The 20,283-nt window shown below is 42.1% G+C and overlaps 1 protein-coding gene across 7 annotated transcripts in view; it reads right to left on the minus strand.

Moving 5' to 3' along the window:
• Positions 1-20,283, minus strand: part of TTLL5 (tubulin tyrosine ligase like 5) — a 147,243-nt gene that overhangs the window by 39,687 nt on the left and 87,273 nt on the right. The window contains exon 31 of one of the 7 annotated variants that reach the window (XM_082318437.1): positions 5,807-5,853. The exons of the other annotated variants lie outside the window; for them this stretch is intronic. Within the exon in view, the coding sequence (XP_082174563.1) occupies positions 5,808-5,853 (46 nt within the window). The 3' untranslated portion in view covers position 5,807. The remainder of the gene's footprint in view (positions 1-5,806; positions 5,854-20,283) is intronic. 7 annotated transcript variants of the gene reach the window in all.

The raw sequence follows: 20,283 nt of genomic DNA on the forward strand, positions 1-20,283 counted from the left end.
CAATAGCTATACAGGGAAAGCCCACTGCCTTCTTGCTCCTTCACTTTATTCTACAAGTACTATCAAAGTTCATGGGCTTCCTTTTTTTTCTGGTATATGCTGCTGTATAATTTATTTCCTGCTCCCTGACTTTTGAAAATTATTCCTGCTATTTCCCTGCCATTAAGAAACCTGGGGTTTGGAGCAAAAAGATTTTCTTATAACAAAGGCAAGGCAGTACCTACTCAGTTCTACTGCAGATCAGAAATTAAGTGCATTTTTGGTCCTGGGTCTCCATACACAGGCAAGGTCATGAGTGTAGCAGGTAAGAAATGAGGTGCATCAAAAGAGCCTTGTGACAGTCTAGCAGGGGAAGGGCAGGATGAGGTTATGGAGCACTGGAAAACCTCTGCAGGCAAGGCCTGATCTACCTCAACTATTCCTGGATTTAGCTGGCTTTATCAGCTTCTTACTTTCAGAAGCACTGAACTTGCCAGTCTTAGCAAATTAAATGAAATATTTACCCTTCAGTGAAGCCAATTTTTGTTGGGCCCCTAGTAGCATCCTTGGCTCCGTGCCAACTACGAAATACTGTCAGTCTCTCTGATCTGGGGAATACTTGGCAGGTAAATAACACTACTTTTTTCTTCTCTTTACAAATGGCAGCTTTGAAATTCACTAGTAGAAAGGCTAAATCAAGAAGAAAACTAACAGCCAGCTGGCTGCAAAGTTCAATGCCTTCATCCTATTCTGCCTCATCAGAGGCCACTGGAGAAGCAATGAAGGCAACTGAGCATATCTCCTCCGTGTGATCTAGATTAACAAAATCACATAGCCTTTCTACCCTCAATTAGTGAAAACGTAGGGGTGAGCTTTACTGAGTGAGAGGTGGTTCTGGCTTTGTGTTTCCTGCAAATACTTCCACACCTGCAAATATAGTCAGAGCCTGCAAAAATATTTTCATAGCAAGACATACATACAATAAGACTAACACAGAAACCTGCTATCATTTTACTCTCATGAGGAAGTCTTGGGGAAGATTACCTGCTTAAATCTGACATGCAATTGCCTGAACCATGTCTTGTCATCCACCCCTGCCCCAATTTTAAAGTATTAATTAATTAATGAAGTTCAGACAGAATAGGCGGACTCTGAGTAAAGTTACCTCACTGTACTGTCTAGCTCCACTTGGATTAAGATAAGTCATTCAGACTTAAGACGTGTTAAGTGCCACCTTAAATTTGATCACTTGTCCTAGCCCAGGCAGTTTCTGGGGTGAATATACACACTCCACAGAATTCAAAGTAACAGAAACTTAGATGCAATACCGCACCACTTACAGAGATGGGAAAGGTATTCCTTGCTGCAGAGGTTCCACTGTAAAATCCTAGCATGGATCAAGTGGATCAACACAAAACATGACTTGTACTGACATTCTTCTACTTTTCTTCTACCAATGTATGCAAGTCTATTGAAAAACAAACTGGAAAAGACTGATGGGCTCTATATATTCCTAGTCATGTATTTTTTTAGTGCTTTATCTAAGCAGAGTTTGCATTTTATGGGTGGATAGCAGCAGTAGCACATGAGGATGAACACAGTAAATGGCTACTGCTATCTGTCTAGAATATGTTTATGACTGGGTCTGTAATTAAAGTCACTGATCTCTCCTGGAAACCCATATTCTCTACCTCTCTCCAGAGAGGCAAGGGTTAAGTCAGGACCAGTAAGTTAGCCCTGCACCCTGTAATGCCTCCTTTGAAAAGCCGCTTACACAATTTACAGGGAAAGAGTGAGAGTGCAGCTGCTGTCCCAGCCAACATTTGGTTCCTATTACAGCGAATAAATCTCCCCCTCCCCCTTTTCTTTTCTTTTTTTCTCCCCCCTTTTTATATTAAAAGTCCATCAAACACATTTTTTTCTCCTTAATATTTTCCATTAAGTTTCCTCCTGCGTAGGCTTTCCCAGAGTGTGGTGCTCTTTGCTACATGTGCTCAAGCAGCAGCTGCAAGATCCCACTGCATAAGAGAATGGGGTATGAAGAAAGCAGCTCAGGCCCCTTGTTCAAGTCTCAAGAGGCAAGTGAAAAGTTACAGTTGGGCTAAACTGGTGAAATCTAGAGCACTTGAGAACAATAAACAAACAAACAAAAAACAGGCTGTTGACTTTTGTATGGTTAGGATTCATGAGGTGGGTGAGAGCACTCAAAGCGCTCTGCCCCTGCCCAAAGCTAAATGCCCCTGCCACCATCAGCCTCCCAAAAGACATAGCACAGGATGGCATTACGCTACAGGGCCTTAAGGGTTCCTCCAGGGTTGTGTTGTCCAGGTCTCATACCATGTGAGGCCCAAATGACTTTTTCAGTTATGCCATATGGCCATGGAGCAGAGATGTCATATGCTCCTAAAGTCAGGTGTTTTGCTGTCTAAATATTAAATATCAAGTACACAAAGAAACCTCTAAAGAACATGACAAGCCGCTAGATTCCACAAAATTTGCACTGAAGTTCATGAAAGCAATCAACTTTGCTTGACATCCAGTACACCTATCATTTTGTTATGTGGTAGATGAAGACCATCTGATGAGTGTCTCTTAGAGAAGACTTGATAAATCTGACAGCTTAAATGGTCTGTCTATGGGGACAAAGCATGCTGAAGCATACTGTTTCCCAACATCACGCCTATAAATTTCAAGGCCAAGAATTATAGCCAGATAACAGAACTTCACAAAAGAAGCAACACTTCTGCATTTATAATCTATATACCTAGAGGGAAGGCCAGAATCTGTTCTGTACTTCCAGAGCAAAGATGTACAAATTCACCTAATCCGGGATTGTGGAAAGTGTCACCTGAAAGCTAGCTGGGCCACAGTCATATTAGGAGAAATGCTCCAGGTAAAAGAGTTAGAGTAGCAGCATGGCAACAGCTATATGCATCTGCTGCTGCCATTCAGTAACATAACTAAAGCTGTATAACATCTAGGTGCTGAAATACAGTAGAATAAGAAAAAAATACAAAACAAGAACTAAAGGTCACTTCTCTGGGTCCTTGCTGTGAGGCTGTATGCTTGTGGTTAAGTCTCTTGTTTTTGGATAATTCCCCAAGCATTGATACATGGGCAGAGTAAAGGTCCTCAAGAGACCTTTTCCCTTAAACAACTGAAATTTATCAACCTAGCTCCAATGTAATGAAGCTAAAGGAGTTTCCCCAATAAAAAGAAGACAGGCTTACACAGTTCCCTAAGCCTGATGGCACTTACATGCTTGCCAAAAAGGCATCTCTAGCATCTTCCCCATTTTATAAACCTGATTCCATATGTATTTTCTGTTCTCCTTGTCCCTCACGTAGATTTAGATAAGGTAACTAGGTGTGACAAGAAATAGACTGGATTTGAGAGTGATCTCCCCCCTGTTAAACATAACATTTTTCCTCCTCAGGTTCCTTTTGCAGTTCTGTTATGCTGGAGTTAAGGGAGAAAATTTTTCACCTCCACCTCCTGTACAAAGATCTACTCACCTGCTACAGCTCCCTGAACATTTAAGAATAGAAAGAGGTGACTGTGTCTGTGTCAGCACACACTTTCTGAAGTCTATAACAAAGTGATTACATAAAATATAGTCCGGGGGTGGTGGTGGAATACGCTCAGATCCACAAAGAGAGAACACTAGCATGAGTTACTGCCTATTGCAGAAGCTGAGCCAGTAACTATATGCTGCATAGACGAGACCATCCTATCACACACATTGCAGGGGGGGAAGAGAAAAAAAAAAAAAAGGCTACTGATGCAGAGACTACAGATAGATACTACACACAGACACTACACACAAACCATGACATACAGATTTCCAGCCATCCTAAAAGCAGCATGGCACATTGGCACCAAAGCAATCCCAGGGTTGTGGTGCTGGCTGTTTTACAGTTAGCTTTTTTGGAATCCCTGCAAGTCTCATGATGGTCACACAATACCGTATTTGTAGTGTAAAGGGTAAGTGCTATTTTTCCCTCACTCCACTGGTCACCCAGTTTCCTTAGAGGTTATGGAAGATACTTTCTGGAAGTGCTTATGTCAACCAAGGCAGCACAAATTCCTAGCAATGCTCTTCTCAAGCTAAAACTGACAGAAGTTTTCCAGGCCTGTAGTGTTCCTTCTAAGAATCCTCCAGAGATACCCTACTTGCAGAAAACTACTTTTCAGAAAATAATTCTGCCCTAAAAATTCACAAGGTATTTTTCAAACATATTTGCTGTATTTTTTTGATAGCTAAAATGCAGCCTATTTAGAACAGAACAGCAGGTTCAATTTTGAATTACATGTTATCAATTTTTAATACAGAAAGAGAAAATATTTTAGAAAGATCTATACCCAGCACTGGAACAACAAAAAAAAAAAACCACCAACCCACACAAAAACAAACCAAAAAACAACAGTGCACCTCCTTCCCAAAACTTCCTATGCATCTGTCCCCCTCTATTGCCTCCAGAAACTGGTGATGACATACCAGGACTGGATCATAAAGAACTGCAAGAAAAGAGTGGAAAGACTTATTTTTATAAAGCCTCACCTGGAAAAGCAAGCTCTTCAAGTACTGCAGAGCAAGAACCTCGCCATTTTTTGGCACTTTGTTCTCCAAGGATTAATACCACAGAAACGTGTTGCCTTGCCAGAAGAGACTATTCCAGTTTACAACAATTTTGGCCTCCTTGCTGTCTTTTGTTTTAAGCTATACAGAATACAGTCCCCATTCCACTCCTAACGTTGTTCCATAAATTCCCACCTCCTATTGGGATCTATCTACCTCTTCACCTGAAAACAGAGCTCAGTCTGCAGCATTTCCAGTAACCCAATGTTTCAACAAGAAAAATCACAGAGGAGGTCACATTATCATAAAGAAGTTCAGTATTCAGTGGAATAAACTGAGTTACAGCATCTTGTTTCTGGCAGAGAAAAGCTAAGTGAGGAAAGGGGAAGCTCCCAGCTAACTGCCTGCAGCAGATACAGCAGTGAGGGGTGTCCTTGCTTTAAGAGAGGCTTTATATGAAGCCTTGGTTTAGCCACCACGTTTCTCTGTCTCTCCTTATTTGAAAGATGATCTGGTCCCTCTAGTCTCAGTAAGGAGTTCTGGGGCATCACGGAGGTAAATCTCTGCCTATTTTACATGGCCATTACAGAACAAAAGATTAAAATTACTACGATTATTTTGGGAGGGGACATAAAGCAGAAGAGAGGTGAGGAAGCAGTAATTAGAAAGGCAAAGAAAACAGAAGTGAAATAAATTTATTACTCTAATAGGCCCAAGCAAGTGCAAGGTGCTTCACTGACACGTGGCACAAGGCACTATAACTCAAAGGGTAAAATATAATAAAGCAAAATTATTGCTAATGCCCACACTCTTGGTTTAATTAATTTTCTTTTATTTTCCTCTCTCCATCCTGGCACTGTAAAGAAGAATGCAATGCATGAAGGCTGGGGGCAGAAGTGCTGCACAGGGCTGAGGCAGCATACCTGGCAGCTGCTAAAACAGAACTTCAAAGTCTCAGCTCCCTTTGAAAACCCATCAGGCCAGAACCACTCCTCCCCTTCAGCTTCTTTAGGAGCTGGTACACTTAACCACTTCAGCATGTTTGGCAGTTCTACAGCCACTTCCAAAGCAGGTGGTGGAGTGGAAAATTGCAGGAGAGCCCCAAATCACTCAGTTGTCTCCCTCTTTCCCCAGCAGGCAGCGACACACATGCTGACCAAGAAGGCCAGCTGACAGACCACAATTAAGCACAGAGAACACAGAATTTGTGATTACACCTCTGAAACTACAGAAAAGGCCCAGGCTTACCTCAGTAAACTGGGTTGACGATATCTTTCTCCAGGAAACTGCTAAATCTGATGACAGACAGAGTTTGTCATTAGAGGAAGATGAGTAAAAGGATGTTCAGATAATTATATTGTATAATACAAAGAGCTGGCACACTCTAAAAGGCAGTTCCCAGACTTGTCTAGGACTTGTTGAAAGATCCCCCTCTGTCAGACCCTGTCTGCAAAAGATGCTCAAGTTGCACAAAACCTACTTGGATCACCTAGAGCTTGAAGTCTTTTACTTGAGATTTCTGCCTCTGCCTACAACTACACAGCTAGGAGGTAGAGACTGTAAGCGCTGGTTTTATTTGCAGCACCTAGAAAAAAGCTTTTAGATCCTGTCTATTTGAACAAGCACCCATATTTGTGATGTCTCCTCCTCCAGTGTGGACAGACAAGTCTAGGATGCAGTTGTGCCAGCTCCGCTGGTCATCCCAACTGCATACTATATCCATCTTTTCTCCTCGGGGTTTGAGAAGAATAGGAATCTAGGGATGGTGCTCTTTCTTTAGGGATGCAACTTTGCTTGATTCCTTAATGACTGATTTTGGGTAGGCCTTTCCATTGCTAGGTCTTCTGGACTGTATATGGGTGTTGAATATTTCTAATGACTCTGGAAACCAAAAGCCAAGAGCAGGTATCTTCAGAGAGGAAGTGCAACAGCTTTCATAGGAATTTGTGGTTAAAGATGAAAAAAAGTTATGCAATCCTATATTCCAGTCCAACCCAATCCCTTTTTCTAGAGCCAAAATGGAATTGTTTCCTACAGCGTACAGAGAAAATTGTATAATTAGTCAGAAGCTCTCAGACTCAGGAACACAGATGGGAACCATGGAATGACTACCTCAGGAATTTCACCAACTGATTGCATGTAACGCTAAGCATGAGCACATCAAAGATGCAGCTGCAGATGCTAAACCCTTATAAGGACAGACTAAAATATCCCAGCCACTTAGTGGAATAATGTCCTTTCAAGAGTTCCCTCCTAGCATGGATAAGGCAAATCAAGAGAGGACAATAACAATAGTGTCCAGTATCTGATCAAGAAATATCCATTATATGCCACTTCTTTATACTTGATGCTTTTTGTGATGTTTCAGCAAGTGTTCTGAATAGAGTAGACTTTTCTCACAAAGGCCACAACTGGTACATTTCACAGAAAATGACTCTGTAGTAAAGACAAGTAAGAGCCCAAACATGACCTCCAGGTGGCTTGAGCTGAACACAGTAACATTTGCAAAGAGGTTAACCTTCATGTTGTGTACTGTGTTTATGGCTCTCTAGAGACCAGTTGCAGTCTAAGACAGTAAGCAAGCTCTCACATAAAGGCGAATAACAGACATTAGAAAAACCTGAAAGTAAATAACAAGTGTAGCTGTTACCTAGTTTTGCTACCTAACAATATACACCATAAACACTAGAGTGAGATTTTGATAAACAAGATGCAAACAATTATGCATTCTGTAACAACAAGCAGAACAATTCACAATCTATGAAGTTATACTATATCACAAATTTAGATAATTTCCGAGTGAGACATGCAAACAACAAAATATCCAGCACCACAGTTCTCTTTCCTGTCACAGAAATGCTCCTCAGTAACACAAGCCTAATGTCTACACTCACATATTCGGGTTCTGTAATGCTTTACAGGTCATAATATGTTAACAAAGAATTCGTTCTGTTTAGAAAATACCAATAAAGTAAACCACTGCACTACATGAATCATATTCTGTCCCCTAATGCCTCAAAACAACCTAGAAATTTGCACATAACTTTCATTCTCTTTACATAGGTAGTAGAGAATACTTTCATATTTAAATCGTTTGGGTTAGCATCAGCAGCAGGAAAGTGGAATTTCAGAAACAAATGAAAACATGACTCTGACCTTCGAAAAAAACAAAATCAGTTATGCAAACAATGTCCCGAACAGAAGGACAAAATATTTAAATGACTAAAAATGGATAGGATCCAAGTTTCTTGAAATATACCCAAATAATCCAATTACTAAAATTGGTCTTTCAAAATTATTTTACCTGTATCAATTTCATTATTTTATTTAATAGAATAATTTTTAAATGTATTATATGCATTTATTAATATAAATTAAAATAAAAAATATTTGTGAGCTTTAATAGATAACAGAGAAAGTTATTGTTCCTGTAGATTTTTAATGAAATTAATTCCACATTAAAACACAGCTCCTTCATGAGGGTTTTCAAATTTGAAGATTAGCAAGTTCTCAATATTTAAAACCAAACTCTATGAAAGCAGCTGTTCTGAAAAAAATATTAATAGGTAGCCTTTATTGGAACTGTTCATAAGGGATAAGCTCTAAAAACTTTCTTGATTTTTTTTTTTTTTTGTAAGGAATTTTGAAACCAGAAGGCTAGGGGGATTGCTGTCAGTAGGAACCAAAATCTCACTCTCTTGGAGAATATTCTGGAGATATTTTATGCAGTTCTTTATTAGAAAGAGATGTGTTTATCAATGCACCTCATCTCAAGAACAGCAAAGTCTCTGAAGAATCACTTTTGGGGCTCTCAGAGTTTCAAGAGCCTTTGGCTTAGGTCTTTCACATACATAGTTGTCCTTGTTGACTTCTTCACAACAGATGAGATTGTGTTCTTTGCCATGTTGACTGCCTGAGTTGGAAAGCCTTTAACTGCTGTTCAAATTATCATCCACCAGAAGATATTTACAGAGCAGCCAAAATCTTTAGAATCATGAGACTGTCAAAGAATCTTACACCCAAGCGTCTTCTAGTGGAGCTGAGATCAGAAATATATTGAACAGAACACTCTTTCTAACAAGTTATTTCAAGTTTTTTCTAACACCACAGTTTAAGATCTTTTAGGACACAGGCATGGGAAGTAGAAGACACTACACTGTAAGCAGTAGGTTGTCTTCAATGAATATTGGAAGTTCTCATTTGAAATTCAGAATTATTGTTTATAAGTGACAGAAGCCATAAATCCTAGATACTTATTCATCAGTACCATAAAATACCAACTTAGGTGTCAAACCTCAGCTTCTGACTAATATAAAGGATATTATTCCATTTATGCTGTTCTGTGGCTAAAATCTCAGAAAAGAAAAATCCCTGAAAACGGTATATTAGTTGTAAAAATAGATGTGGATCTGAAAGTTCAAACAGTTTCTAGGAATACCAAGCCTTCATTGGTATGACTGTTACCTCCTTGCAGATCTACACTCAGTCATCAGCAGCAAGAAACAAAATTCTTAAGCTTACTCAATTTCAAGTCTCAGCACCTGCAGCTTTTCAAAATGCTAAGTGAAGCTGACACCTCTACTCATCAGCATCTTTATCCCAGTATCAAAAAAGAAACAGATGGTCCAGACTTGAGGTTTCCTCCTCCTCTTCACACAGTCTACCAAACTGAAAGTTTTCTGAGCTGAATTTTGAAGGAAACTCAATTTTCAACACTGAAGACTTTCACAGCCCAACTTGGCTACCGTCTTCACAGAGAAGATTATAATTATTTTTTTTCAGCAACATCTTTATGCATACAAAAGGTTAAGACCACATAAGCCACAGCCCTTTTGCTCCAAAGGGTGACTCTTGCCCAGGCTAAGCATCCCTGACAGACAGCTGCCAAGTAGCATGTGCAACACTGCCAGATAACAATCTTCTCAGACTAACTTTTTAGTCAAGTCCCATGTGCCAGATAGCAGAAAGATAGAAAGAGCAGTGGAAGACATTTACTGAGCCAGACACAATCTGAAATTCAAGCAGAGAAGCCATGCAACATCATGGATACCATCAGCTGGAACATAAACAGTGTCTTTGATAAGGCGCTCTCACTTTGAAATTCCTTTTACTAAAGGTTGTTGTCTCAGGGCCAGTTTTCAGTAGACTTGGATCAGCCAGGCTGCCTTGGCCTCTCCCCACCTGGTTTGCTGTGGACAGTAATTGGATGAGAAATGTTAATAAGAGTTCAGTGAGTGCAACAGGATAGTGTCTGGAAACTGTGGTATCTTTGAGCACTACCTAGCTTTTTTGCCCTTTTTTTTTTTTAAGAGGATATCCATCTTTCAACAATCGTTACAGAATGAAACCCTAGAAATAACTGCTCATGATAAAGGACTCCAGATACATTGATATTTCCGTCCTGACATTGCAAAGCCTACCTTTGACAGTGTACTTAAAAATCTTTGTAATTGGCACTGGTTCTGGGCAATCCAATAACCAGCTTTCTTGAGCCACCAAGATGCTTTCTTGCTCATCACCAATCAAGTCCTCTTACCCAGAGTATTTTGGTCAAACTACTCACTGGCTGACAGTATACAGTGTTAGGTAAAGACTAAGAAAGTACTATTAACCATGGATGTTACTCATTATTATAATTCACACTATTCCCTAAACAAAAAGCTAGTATTCCACAGTGGAGTTCTGGTTGCCCCAACTTCTTCAGATTACACAATATATATGCACTTCAAAAACCTATGAGCTAGTGAACAGGATCACCAAGCAAAGCTGTCACCACATGCATAGGGAAGCTGAAATACTTTCTGACTTTTTTTACACTTTTTTTTTTTCCCTCCCCCTTTTTCAAAAGAGGTTTTTGTTAAACACTGGAGCCCTGCATGGCTCACAAACAGCTGCTGCTTGATACCTGCAGCCCAGAGAAGCCCTGGAGAATAACAGGCTGTCATGAAGCCAACAGCATACAACTCTCAAACTCTTGTATCAGCAACAAAACTCCCCCAGTGTGAAAGGAGGGGAAAATGAGGTGACAAAGCAGGATCTTCATAGGAAAGGCTGACTAACACTTTCAGTGATAAGAAAGGGGTTTCTTTGTGCTTTTCACAGGGAATTCCCATTTATATCACAAGATAAAACACCAAAAAGAGCATCATGCTCATCCTGAGCACGCCAAGCTAAAGCATGACCTCGGGCTGGATGGAAAACGTGAACACGCATTGGTGGTGAAAACTTCACTGTACAATGGAAGGTAGTCCCAAAACAAACCCTAGCAGGAAGGAAGACCCTTTGGCCCCTTTTGTTACCTCCTGCTCTGGCATTTGTACTTGGTCACTGAAACCCTTAACTCATCTGAGCTTGACTCCAGGCCCTTTGGCTGCTGACTTCAGAGAGTTGTCCAGGGACTGCCCCACATGAGGGCTGCCTTCTTGAAAGGCTTTCCACATGGATCTCAGACCACACCCTGCTCCCAACATCTGACAGGCTTACTGAGATAGCAAGATAATCCTAATTCAATTTCTCTTTCTCAGCTGTACAAGACCAATGTCTTCAACACAGCTGTTCAAGACCTTTGCTCTCACCAGTAATCAATCTTCCTTTCTAACACTACCCTCTAGACACCTCCATTTTCTTGAAGTGAAAAGGTATAGCGCAGACCTGGAAACCTCCAAAATATTCACCATGAGTTCAACTTCATGCGCTGGAGAGCATGAGGCAAATGAAAGAAAGGTTGCTAACCTGTCCTGTCCTTCACAAGCCTGGGTTACAAAGGGGATTTCCACTTTTACAAAGCAGCATTCTGCTGTGTGTCTAGTAGGGAGGATACAGAACATGTAGCTCTGAGATTTCAAAGTGCCTCGCTGTGACCCACAGGAATAGCACAGTTCAAAGATGGGCCCATTCAATCCCTCTGTTCTTAGGCCAGATGGACCTGCCCTAAGATCAATGCCAGAAAGGACGCTCTTCTGGGAAACTTCCCAATGCCCTTCTCAGCTGCACAACTGTGAACTAATTCCAACAGCTATGGCATGGTAGCACAGCTTTCATTTCTACCTCACTACCTGCAAGACCAATCAATGGACAAAACTGGAGGTCCCTGTGTGAGGAAGAGCCAGGGATGGATAAAAATATTGCTAAAAAAAATTAGGAAAGGGGAGAAACCAGACATTCGTGGGATTCCCTGACAGCTCCGTGCAGAAGGAAGGGCTGGGCTGGAAAAAACAGGGCCCCAGGTTCCTGCCAAGCTGTCTGAGGCCCGTCCTTTCCAAACAGCTCAAAGAAACAGCCAAGGCTCCCTTGTAACCCTTTCAGAACTCCTCTAGAGAGAAAGGCTGCTGTGGCCAGATCTGCTCCCACAGAGCACAAGACTACAGGGGTCCCCTCATTCCTAGAAGGCTGTAAGCAGCACAGTCTGTCTCCCCCATGAGACCTACTGAAGTGAGAGCTATGGTCACATTAACCCTCTGAATACCACTCTGGAAAGCAACTATTTTAATGATGATTGGGAGGTTTAAATAAACGCAGAGGAAAGGGAGATCTGCTGGTCACTTTGCAACATAAAATACCTAGAACCTACACAGGATATTTCAAAAAGACGTAAGACCAGGAATGGCTGGGGGGACGTTATGAGTCAAGTAGTGCAAGACACTAACAGATTTCAACTTGTTCTATATTGAATCAGATGCTTATTAGAACAGAAAACAGCATGTGACTTCTGTCACAGCCAACAAAATCCACTGGTGGCAGCTGAAAGCAGGAAGAGGAGAGTTCACTGGTGAGGAAGGGGGGAGGGGAAGAAAAAAAAAAAAGAATTGTATCACCATGAACTGCTTATACCTGTTGCTCAGTTTTACATTTACCACAACAGTCAAAGAAAAACAACTGCATATTAATAAAAAAATTCAGTGTTTAGCATGGTCAGAAGCCAGCAAGATATTAGTATATGTAAGTTATGAGTTCAAAAATAAAGATACAATAGTGTTACTTACATAAAACCAATGTTTTACTCCTACTTGATGTACTGTTTTCATTTCTTGTCATCTCTATAAAGACAGCCAGACAATTATTAGAGGGCTGGGAAGATTTCCATTTAGAACTTGAAAAGAATGGGACTGTTTAATTTAGGAGAGACAAATAAGAAGGGAGATGATAGAAACATAGAGAATAAATAGTGCAGAAAATAAATCAAGCATTTCTGTTTGCCTTCATGTAATAAGGGTGCAGAGACTTTTGGCAAATTCGGGGAAAAAAATTTAAAAAGGAAACTTTTGCATAATACGTAATTCACCTGTGGAACTCACTGCTACTGCTCAATGAGACTACAGTTTTTCCAGAAAATAAAAAAAAAATATGATTAACAACAACATCCACACTAGGATGTAGGACATCTGTCCCATGTACGACAGAAAGTATTGTGAGAACTACAAAGCAGCTGTTAAGAGGCAGAGGGTAAAAGCAAGCTTCCCCCCTAGACAGGGAATTTCACTGCTGCCCATCAGAACATTCTCTGTGCTTCTACTGAAGATGGTGGTGGTAGTTGCTCCGAAGCCCAGGACAGGAGAACTAGACAGATTAGCAGCCCAGTCCAGGATGGCAAATCCTATATTTACATTAGGGTAAGGTCAGTTTGCGGAGACAGCTGAAATGAGAAAACCCAAAACCATTACGCAGTATTGGCTTGGGGGAAGGTATGAAACCCCTGTCACTCCCCTCCACCTACCAACATGGCCTGCTTGCTGGGAATAACGGGAAAGATCCTCATACCTTCTCCAAAAGGAAGTCATGCAGTCAAAGAGAAACCTGCTCCCCTCAAATTCTGAGAGCTATTTGCAAAAACCATAATTGCCCGAGGCCAGCAGACACAAGTAATGCAGACGTCGTGCCCCCTGTGCTCAGCTAGAGCCAGTCCAAGGGAGGCCTCAGGCCGCAGCTCCAGCAAAGCCTCCCAGAAGCAGCTGAGCAGAGAGGCCGCACTCGCACAAGCCCGCTGGTGCCCCGCTCTGCCCTGCTGCAAGGCCCCAGCTCTCGCCTCCAGCTCACAGCCCCAGGACTGGCTCCTACGCTCTCCCTGCACGCGGCCCAAACCCCCTTCGCCTCTGGAAAGGGTCCTGCGATTAATCTCACTTATTACCTCGGAAAAGTAACAGCGCGGCGGCTGCCAGCCAAGTCCGACTCAACAGCGTCTGGGGAGCCGAGGCTGCAGGCCCAGGCCTCAGGCTGTCTGGGCAAGTCACGAGCTTTCCGCCTTTCCTCTCCCGGAGGCTCCAGACAGACAGAGCCAAGGCCTAGCTGTGGGAAGCAGGGATCCTTCAGGACTGTGCCAACCCATGGCGCTGAGGCTCAGGGCGATTTCCGAGCAGGATGGAGAGTAATTGGACCTGCCATCACAAGTTTCTTTAGTGTGACCAAAATATATATAGAAAAAAAAAATACAAGGCAAGCCATGTATTTCTGAAGTTTTAGTCAGCCAGTTCACTTCCACAGTTAACAAGTTGTCACCGGTGACCCTGGGAGATGTGTTATAAAAAAAAAAAAGGGGTAAGAGGTTGCTGGGGTGGGGGAAGGCTGTTACAGGCACAGATATGCATGGGGCAGAAGAAGAACATGCACAAACTAGAGACAGGATGAGTTGCAAGAACGTACAGCTACCCAGGCAGTGCTTCTATTTTTTGCCTGCCCTCCTCAAGCCTCCTCTGAGCAGAAGGTAATAACAGACCAAACCCCAAATTTGGGGCTCTCAGAAATGCTGCTTCTCAAGGACCGCAGGCAGAATCAGCATGACAGAGCTGCTGAGGAGACGCAGACAGGGGATCAGTCATGGAAAAAATCACTGTACCCACCCTCGGTTACTCCTCCACCTCAAACAAAGAATTGAATTAATTTAGGCATTACAGTAAAGAGAAAAGAGGGCAAGCGGTATGAGGAGCAAGGAACAGACACGTGGCTATGCTAGCACAGGGCTGGACTCTGTGCTGTTGGTCTGCTGCTGCTCTGGCACTTCTGTGCTGCTTAGCTAGGGAGGTGTTAAGGTCAACGCAGTTTGCTCAAACCAAACTGAAGGCCTATTGTGTAGCCCTCAGTGCCTGCTGCTTTCTCCCTTCATTTCCTCCAGAGGCATCAGTGCAGCACAGTCTCCAAGTTAGCTCGCACCCAGATGCTGTGCAAACAAACAGGCTTTGACCACTTGGCAAGTGCGGCACAGGACAGCAGTCGGGCAGCCTCTACCTTGCAAGAGACTGCAGGGAGCTTGAAACAAACGATTTGGAAGAGAATAAAGTCACTATCAACCCTTAAGATGCAGAACTACAAGGCAACATATATATAACAGAGAAATAGATTTATGCTTATAAAAACCTGGCATTAGCTGCCAAGATCCCTGGGAATTCTCTCCTCCTTACTTCTAGCTGAAAGCCCATGTGTAGTTAGCTCTTTCCCACAGCCCCTACTGCAACATCCATGCTGCTTCTGCCATGCTAAGCCCACTCTGGCCTAGCTCAAGAGTCTTGCAAAAAAGCAAGACTGTCCCATCAACTGCTCACTCCATCGTTGTGAGAATCACCTTGCACATTAGCATGTCTCTTGGCTATTCTAGTATCGCTCTTCTCAAAGCTCTTCAGAGCCTGTCTAGTCAGGGTCCAAGCCTGATTTCTTACTTTACATTCCACACCTCCAAAATTTAAAATAAAAACTGAGGAAACAATGAAGCCACTTTCACCTTCCCTTTATGTCAAATACAGCAAGCTGCTCCTTTAACACAAAGGATCAAGACTGGTGAACCACAGTTAGCCTGTGATAGTTGTCTGGGGTCTTTCTGGCAAAACTCAAAATTTCAGTGGAAATAGAGAAGCCACTTACACCAGCACAGAATAAACTCTCAAAAGAGATCAGAGACTCTTCCACATCCTCACAAGTCCAAAGGATATATACTTAGTATGATAAGAGCAGAACATCTGAAACCTAGTACATGTACCCCTAGCAGTAAATGAAACTGGCATGAAGCAGTAGTAGGCGCTAGGTGGGGAAGGAGGATATAAAGTATCCACTACCCAGCAGAGGCTAAGAAAGGTCAGCAATTAAAAAGAAGGTCCTGGTTTGGGAGACTGCGAAAGCAGTGTAAGATTGTCAGGGGATGCAGCACATGGGTCTTACTTTGTGAGCTGGGGTGTGCAGGAGAGTGGAGTGTACAATCACTTTTCTGTGTAGAATTTTTAGGATACAAATAAATACACATTTGCTATTACAACAGGCACAAGCAGCTAACATTAAGTGGTACTGGATTCCTGCACCCATATTGTTCAGCTGATTGGTACGTGAGCAGTAAATATATGCAATGTGACCCAGCAGCACCTACTATGGGAGTGCTCTATGCTGTGAATGGGCATGAAGTCTGATTCCTTCAAAAAGCTGCAGGCTTACCGCACATCAGATATTTCCAGAATTTCCAGACACAAGGCATACTGTTTGGGGTTCCTGAAAGCCTGAGATGCCAAATATCTGGGTGGCATCTTCTAGTTTCCCACCCCATTTGATACGTCCAGGCAGGGAAAAATAAAAATGAAAATACACAAAGCAGAACCTGTTTGGGAACCTGGACATATGGCAGCTACATGCACACAGCCCATGAAGCCCTGAGCAGCTGCCGCTGTTACTACCACTGAGAATGGCATCAAAGCAAATTAGACTTAGAAACCCTTAGATCAGAAAATTGAAACAGTCTGGTTTTATACAATTTAACCCAGATTGGACAGCCCACCAACAAAACACCATTTCTTGATGAACGTGAGCACCTTGGCTGAAACTATGAGCTAAGAAGTATTTCGGGCATGTCAAGCAATGAGAAGAGGAGAACCCTTTGTTTCTGACTGCAGTAGCCCTCCCAGGCTGTCTGGTATAATTTGGACTGCCATTCTACCCTCTGATTGATGACAGGGAAGCTTGCTTGCCTGCCTCCCCTAACCAAGTTAGATAAATCTGTCAGAATAGCCAAGGAGAAAATACATTGAGTACTTTGGAACAGCTAGGTTGATCTTGTCTTTAGGTTTGAGAAAGATGTTATGAAAGAACAAGAAGCTAATGAAACAGAGGTCTGAGAAAACACTGACCATTTCACTGCTGGATTACTGCCAACAGACTGCCCATATGAGTTCTAAAAGATGAACCTGAGCAAGGATGGCTGCTGTTGAATCCAAGGCGCCCACTGAAAACACAGAAATCTGTACCAGTTCGAAAGAAATCTTTCTCGCTAGCTTTGGTCCAGGTCTTGGAGATTAAAGTGACCTGCAGAGCCCAAGTTATTCTTTGAGGAGAAATCCACTGTCTTTTTCAAAAAACAAGTGACACAGCAGCTGCAGATTCCAGTGCCAGAAGCTTCTAGGAACATCTACCATCCCCACAACTAGGGATTATGCAACTATTTGCCAACAGGTACTCAAAAGTTAGTGTTCTGGTTTCAGCTGGGATGTTTCTGGTTTCAGCTGAGTTGATTTTTTCTTCCTAGTAGCTGGTATAGTGCTGTGTTTTGGATTTAGTATGAGAATAATGTTGATAACACACTGATGTTTTAGTTGTTGCTAAGTAGTGCTTACACCAGTCAAGGACTTTTTAGCTTCCCATGCTCTGCCCGGTGCACGAGAAGCTGGGAGGGGGCACAGCCAGGGCAGCTGACCCAGACTGGCCAAGGGGCTATTCCATACCGTATGACATCATGCTCAGTATATAAACTGGGGGGAGTTGGCCGAGGGCCAGCGATCGCTGCTTGGGGACATGCTGGGCATCGGTCAGTGGGTGGTGAGCAATTGTATCGTATATCACTTGCTTTGTATATTATTATTGTATTATTATATTATTATTACTACTACTGTTCTATTTCATTTTACTTGAATTATTGAACTGTTCTTATCTCAACCCACAAGTTTTCTGACTTTCACCCTTCCAGTTCTCTCCCCCATCCCACTGGGGTGGGGGGAGTGAGCGAGCAGCTGTGTGGTGCTTCGTTGCTGGCTGGGGTTAAACCACAACAGTTAGTTTAGGTTCTGAATCAACAAGCTTCATTCTCTTAAACACCTGATTTTTTACTTTTATTATGCAACTGAGAATGCTTTCAAGAGAATGCTTTTTCAAGAACAGTTCTAGTAAGGTCTTGGCTTCAGCAACTGGAAATTAGTTTCATGGGATAATGAGGCATCACTTTCATATTTGTCCTTAGATTACATTACTAAAATTGTGATAAAAAATTATATATGGGAATTTTAATTACTTCTACTACAAAATATGTAACCATGTTTAGTGCCTTTACAGCAGATTGTGAAAGGGTGACAATCCTGCCTGATGAATAGAGTGAGAAGCTGAGATGGAACTGAAATAGGGCACTGAGACAGGACTACGGTTGAAGGAGAGAGTAGATTTGGCATAACCTCAATGAGCTAGAGAGGGCAACAAAGGCAGGGCTGCAGCAAATGTGGCAGAGACTGACAGCCATGTTACAGTAGTCAGAAGTAAGCCCATGTACAACTTGGAACATACCACCTCATGTGTAGCCCTGCAGGCTTCTTTGTCTGGGGCACAGTGAAAGCCTAAACCATCATTTGAGTGGGAGTAGCGTCAATGCTTATAGAAAGTGCCAAAAAAAAAAAACCCACCTCAAAAAAGACACAGCAGTGCAGATTTATAAAATAACATTTTAACATATCCAGAACTGCTCTCTGTCTCTAAATTACAAACTCAAGATCTCCTTTGCCTTTTGGCAAAGATTTGGCACCTCACCTCATACAGCCAGAAGAATTCAACAAAATAAGGGAGAACTTCTTTTGAGAAACATTTAGGTAAGCCAGTACCAGGAGAGTGGGAATTTAGAGAGGAGGAAGATTTGTCAGTAAGAATAGCCTGAATCTTTTAAATTGCAAGCATCAAAACAAAATTTTCAAACAAACCTCAGAAGCACTAAAATGGCTTCGATTTACCACAGAGCTGTACAAAAACTGTAAGGACTGAGTTTCAGAGGCAGATGTTTGAACTGGAGCCAAGTGCAAGCCAGATAAGAGACCCATTTACAAAACATTTCCATCCTTGCTGAATTCTACAACTGATAGACCAGAACCTTAATGGAACAAAACAGGAAGCCTTTCTTCAGTCATCTTGCACTAAGCACAGGCTGACACCCATCAGATGACCCTCTACGAACTGCTTGCTCCAATGTAACAGATCAAGTAGCAAAAAAGGCATTTACAACACAAGATAGCCATCTCCATATATCATTACCTTGATATTCCTTTTGGAATTCTCTCATTAAATAGAAGTTCACAGCCCAAGTAATCCAGCACTGCCTCAAGAATCCCTTTTTTTCATTTCCAGATTTACATAAAACTTTTAACTCCCAGTATTCTGTCCATTTGATACAAGCACCCATGAAAATAAAGTAACTCAATAAAGGGTCTTAAGACATCTTTCTGTCTCTTGCTCTGAAGGTAAAAACAGAACAACTGAAGTACTGAAAGACCAAATGGTTCATAATAGGTTTGAAGAGGGAATCTTATACCAGCTGTGGCCAGAGAATTCTGAAGTACTTTTGGATTGCTGTACGAAATAAGATAGAATTTCTAAAGGCATTAAACTATGCATACAATGCTAGATGAGGTACAGCCCTGGAAATCATTCAGAGTGGAGTTCTGGGCATTAAATGGTGGGTTCTCAGATCTACAGGTAATATATAACTGAAATGGTTTCAGAGCAACCATTAATTGCTGCGATTCCAGTGACTTCTGCAGAGTTCTGCAACAGAGTATTTTGACTATGAGTAGTCCTTTTCCAGCCATGTCTGTGAGTCCATGCAGAGCTGCAAGCAGAGTTGGGAAAGGAACAGAAGCTCTAGGACAGCCTGCACTCTGCTGCTCTCTCAAGCTATGTAGGAGGGGAAAGCAGTTTACACCTGTTGGATAGGTTCTTTATTTGGATTAGGTAATAGCTTGCCTGGCTGGACTCCAAGAGCAGAATCACCACCACCTCTCTCAATAACTCTAAACCCCAGAGGCAAACATTGTGCTGGAACAGGAACGAGCCAGGAATTCATTTCTCACATTCCTCTTCTTTAGGCAAGATGAAAAGCAGTGACTGATGAAATAAGAACAATTTTACTTGAGCTTTCCAAATCCCATTCCAATCCTTCTATTGAAGGACCCGTTTGGGAAAGGATGACCACTCAGGTCACATGCCTTCTGCACTGTGTGTCTGCCTCTCTCACCTCCCTCCATTTTCCAGTAGCATTCAGGCATCAATGACAAGAATCAGTATCTTCATGTATACAGTGCTTTCCAGTCCTAAACTCATGTGTTGGAGAAGCTCTGCCTCATTATTCTATTTTAAAAGACAAAAATGAAGGCTTAGGCAAAGGAATAAATAGTATTTACTGAAGTGGCAAAGGAAGAACTCAAATCTCCAGCAGTTCTGGGCCTGTATTGAGCCGAGTCTACTGCAGCAAGCTCGCCTTGCTCCTAGCTTCCAAGATCCAGAATCCTTGGTGTAAATCTTGCTGCTCTTTCAATCCCAGGAAGAATGGTTTTACTGCAGAATCACAGTCCTCTGCCCTGAGTCCCACGAGTATATCAGCCATAAATATAAATTCCAATGTCCAAAATTTAAAAAAGACCATAAATAAGCCATCTGAAAAAGAAACTTTTAGAAACACTGCAAGATGCCGCTCTATCTTTGAACAATCTAAACTTGATATTCAAAGAAAA

This window comes from Platalea leucorodia (genome assembly GCF_965183815.1).
Source record: "Platalea leucorodia genome assembly, chromosome: 7".
NCBI classification, from domain to species: Eukaryota; Metazoa; Chordata; class Aves; order Pelecaniformes; family Threskiornithidae; genus Platalea; species Platalea leucorodia.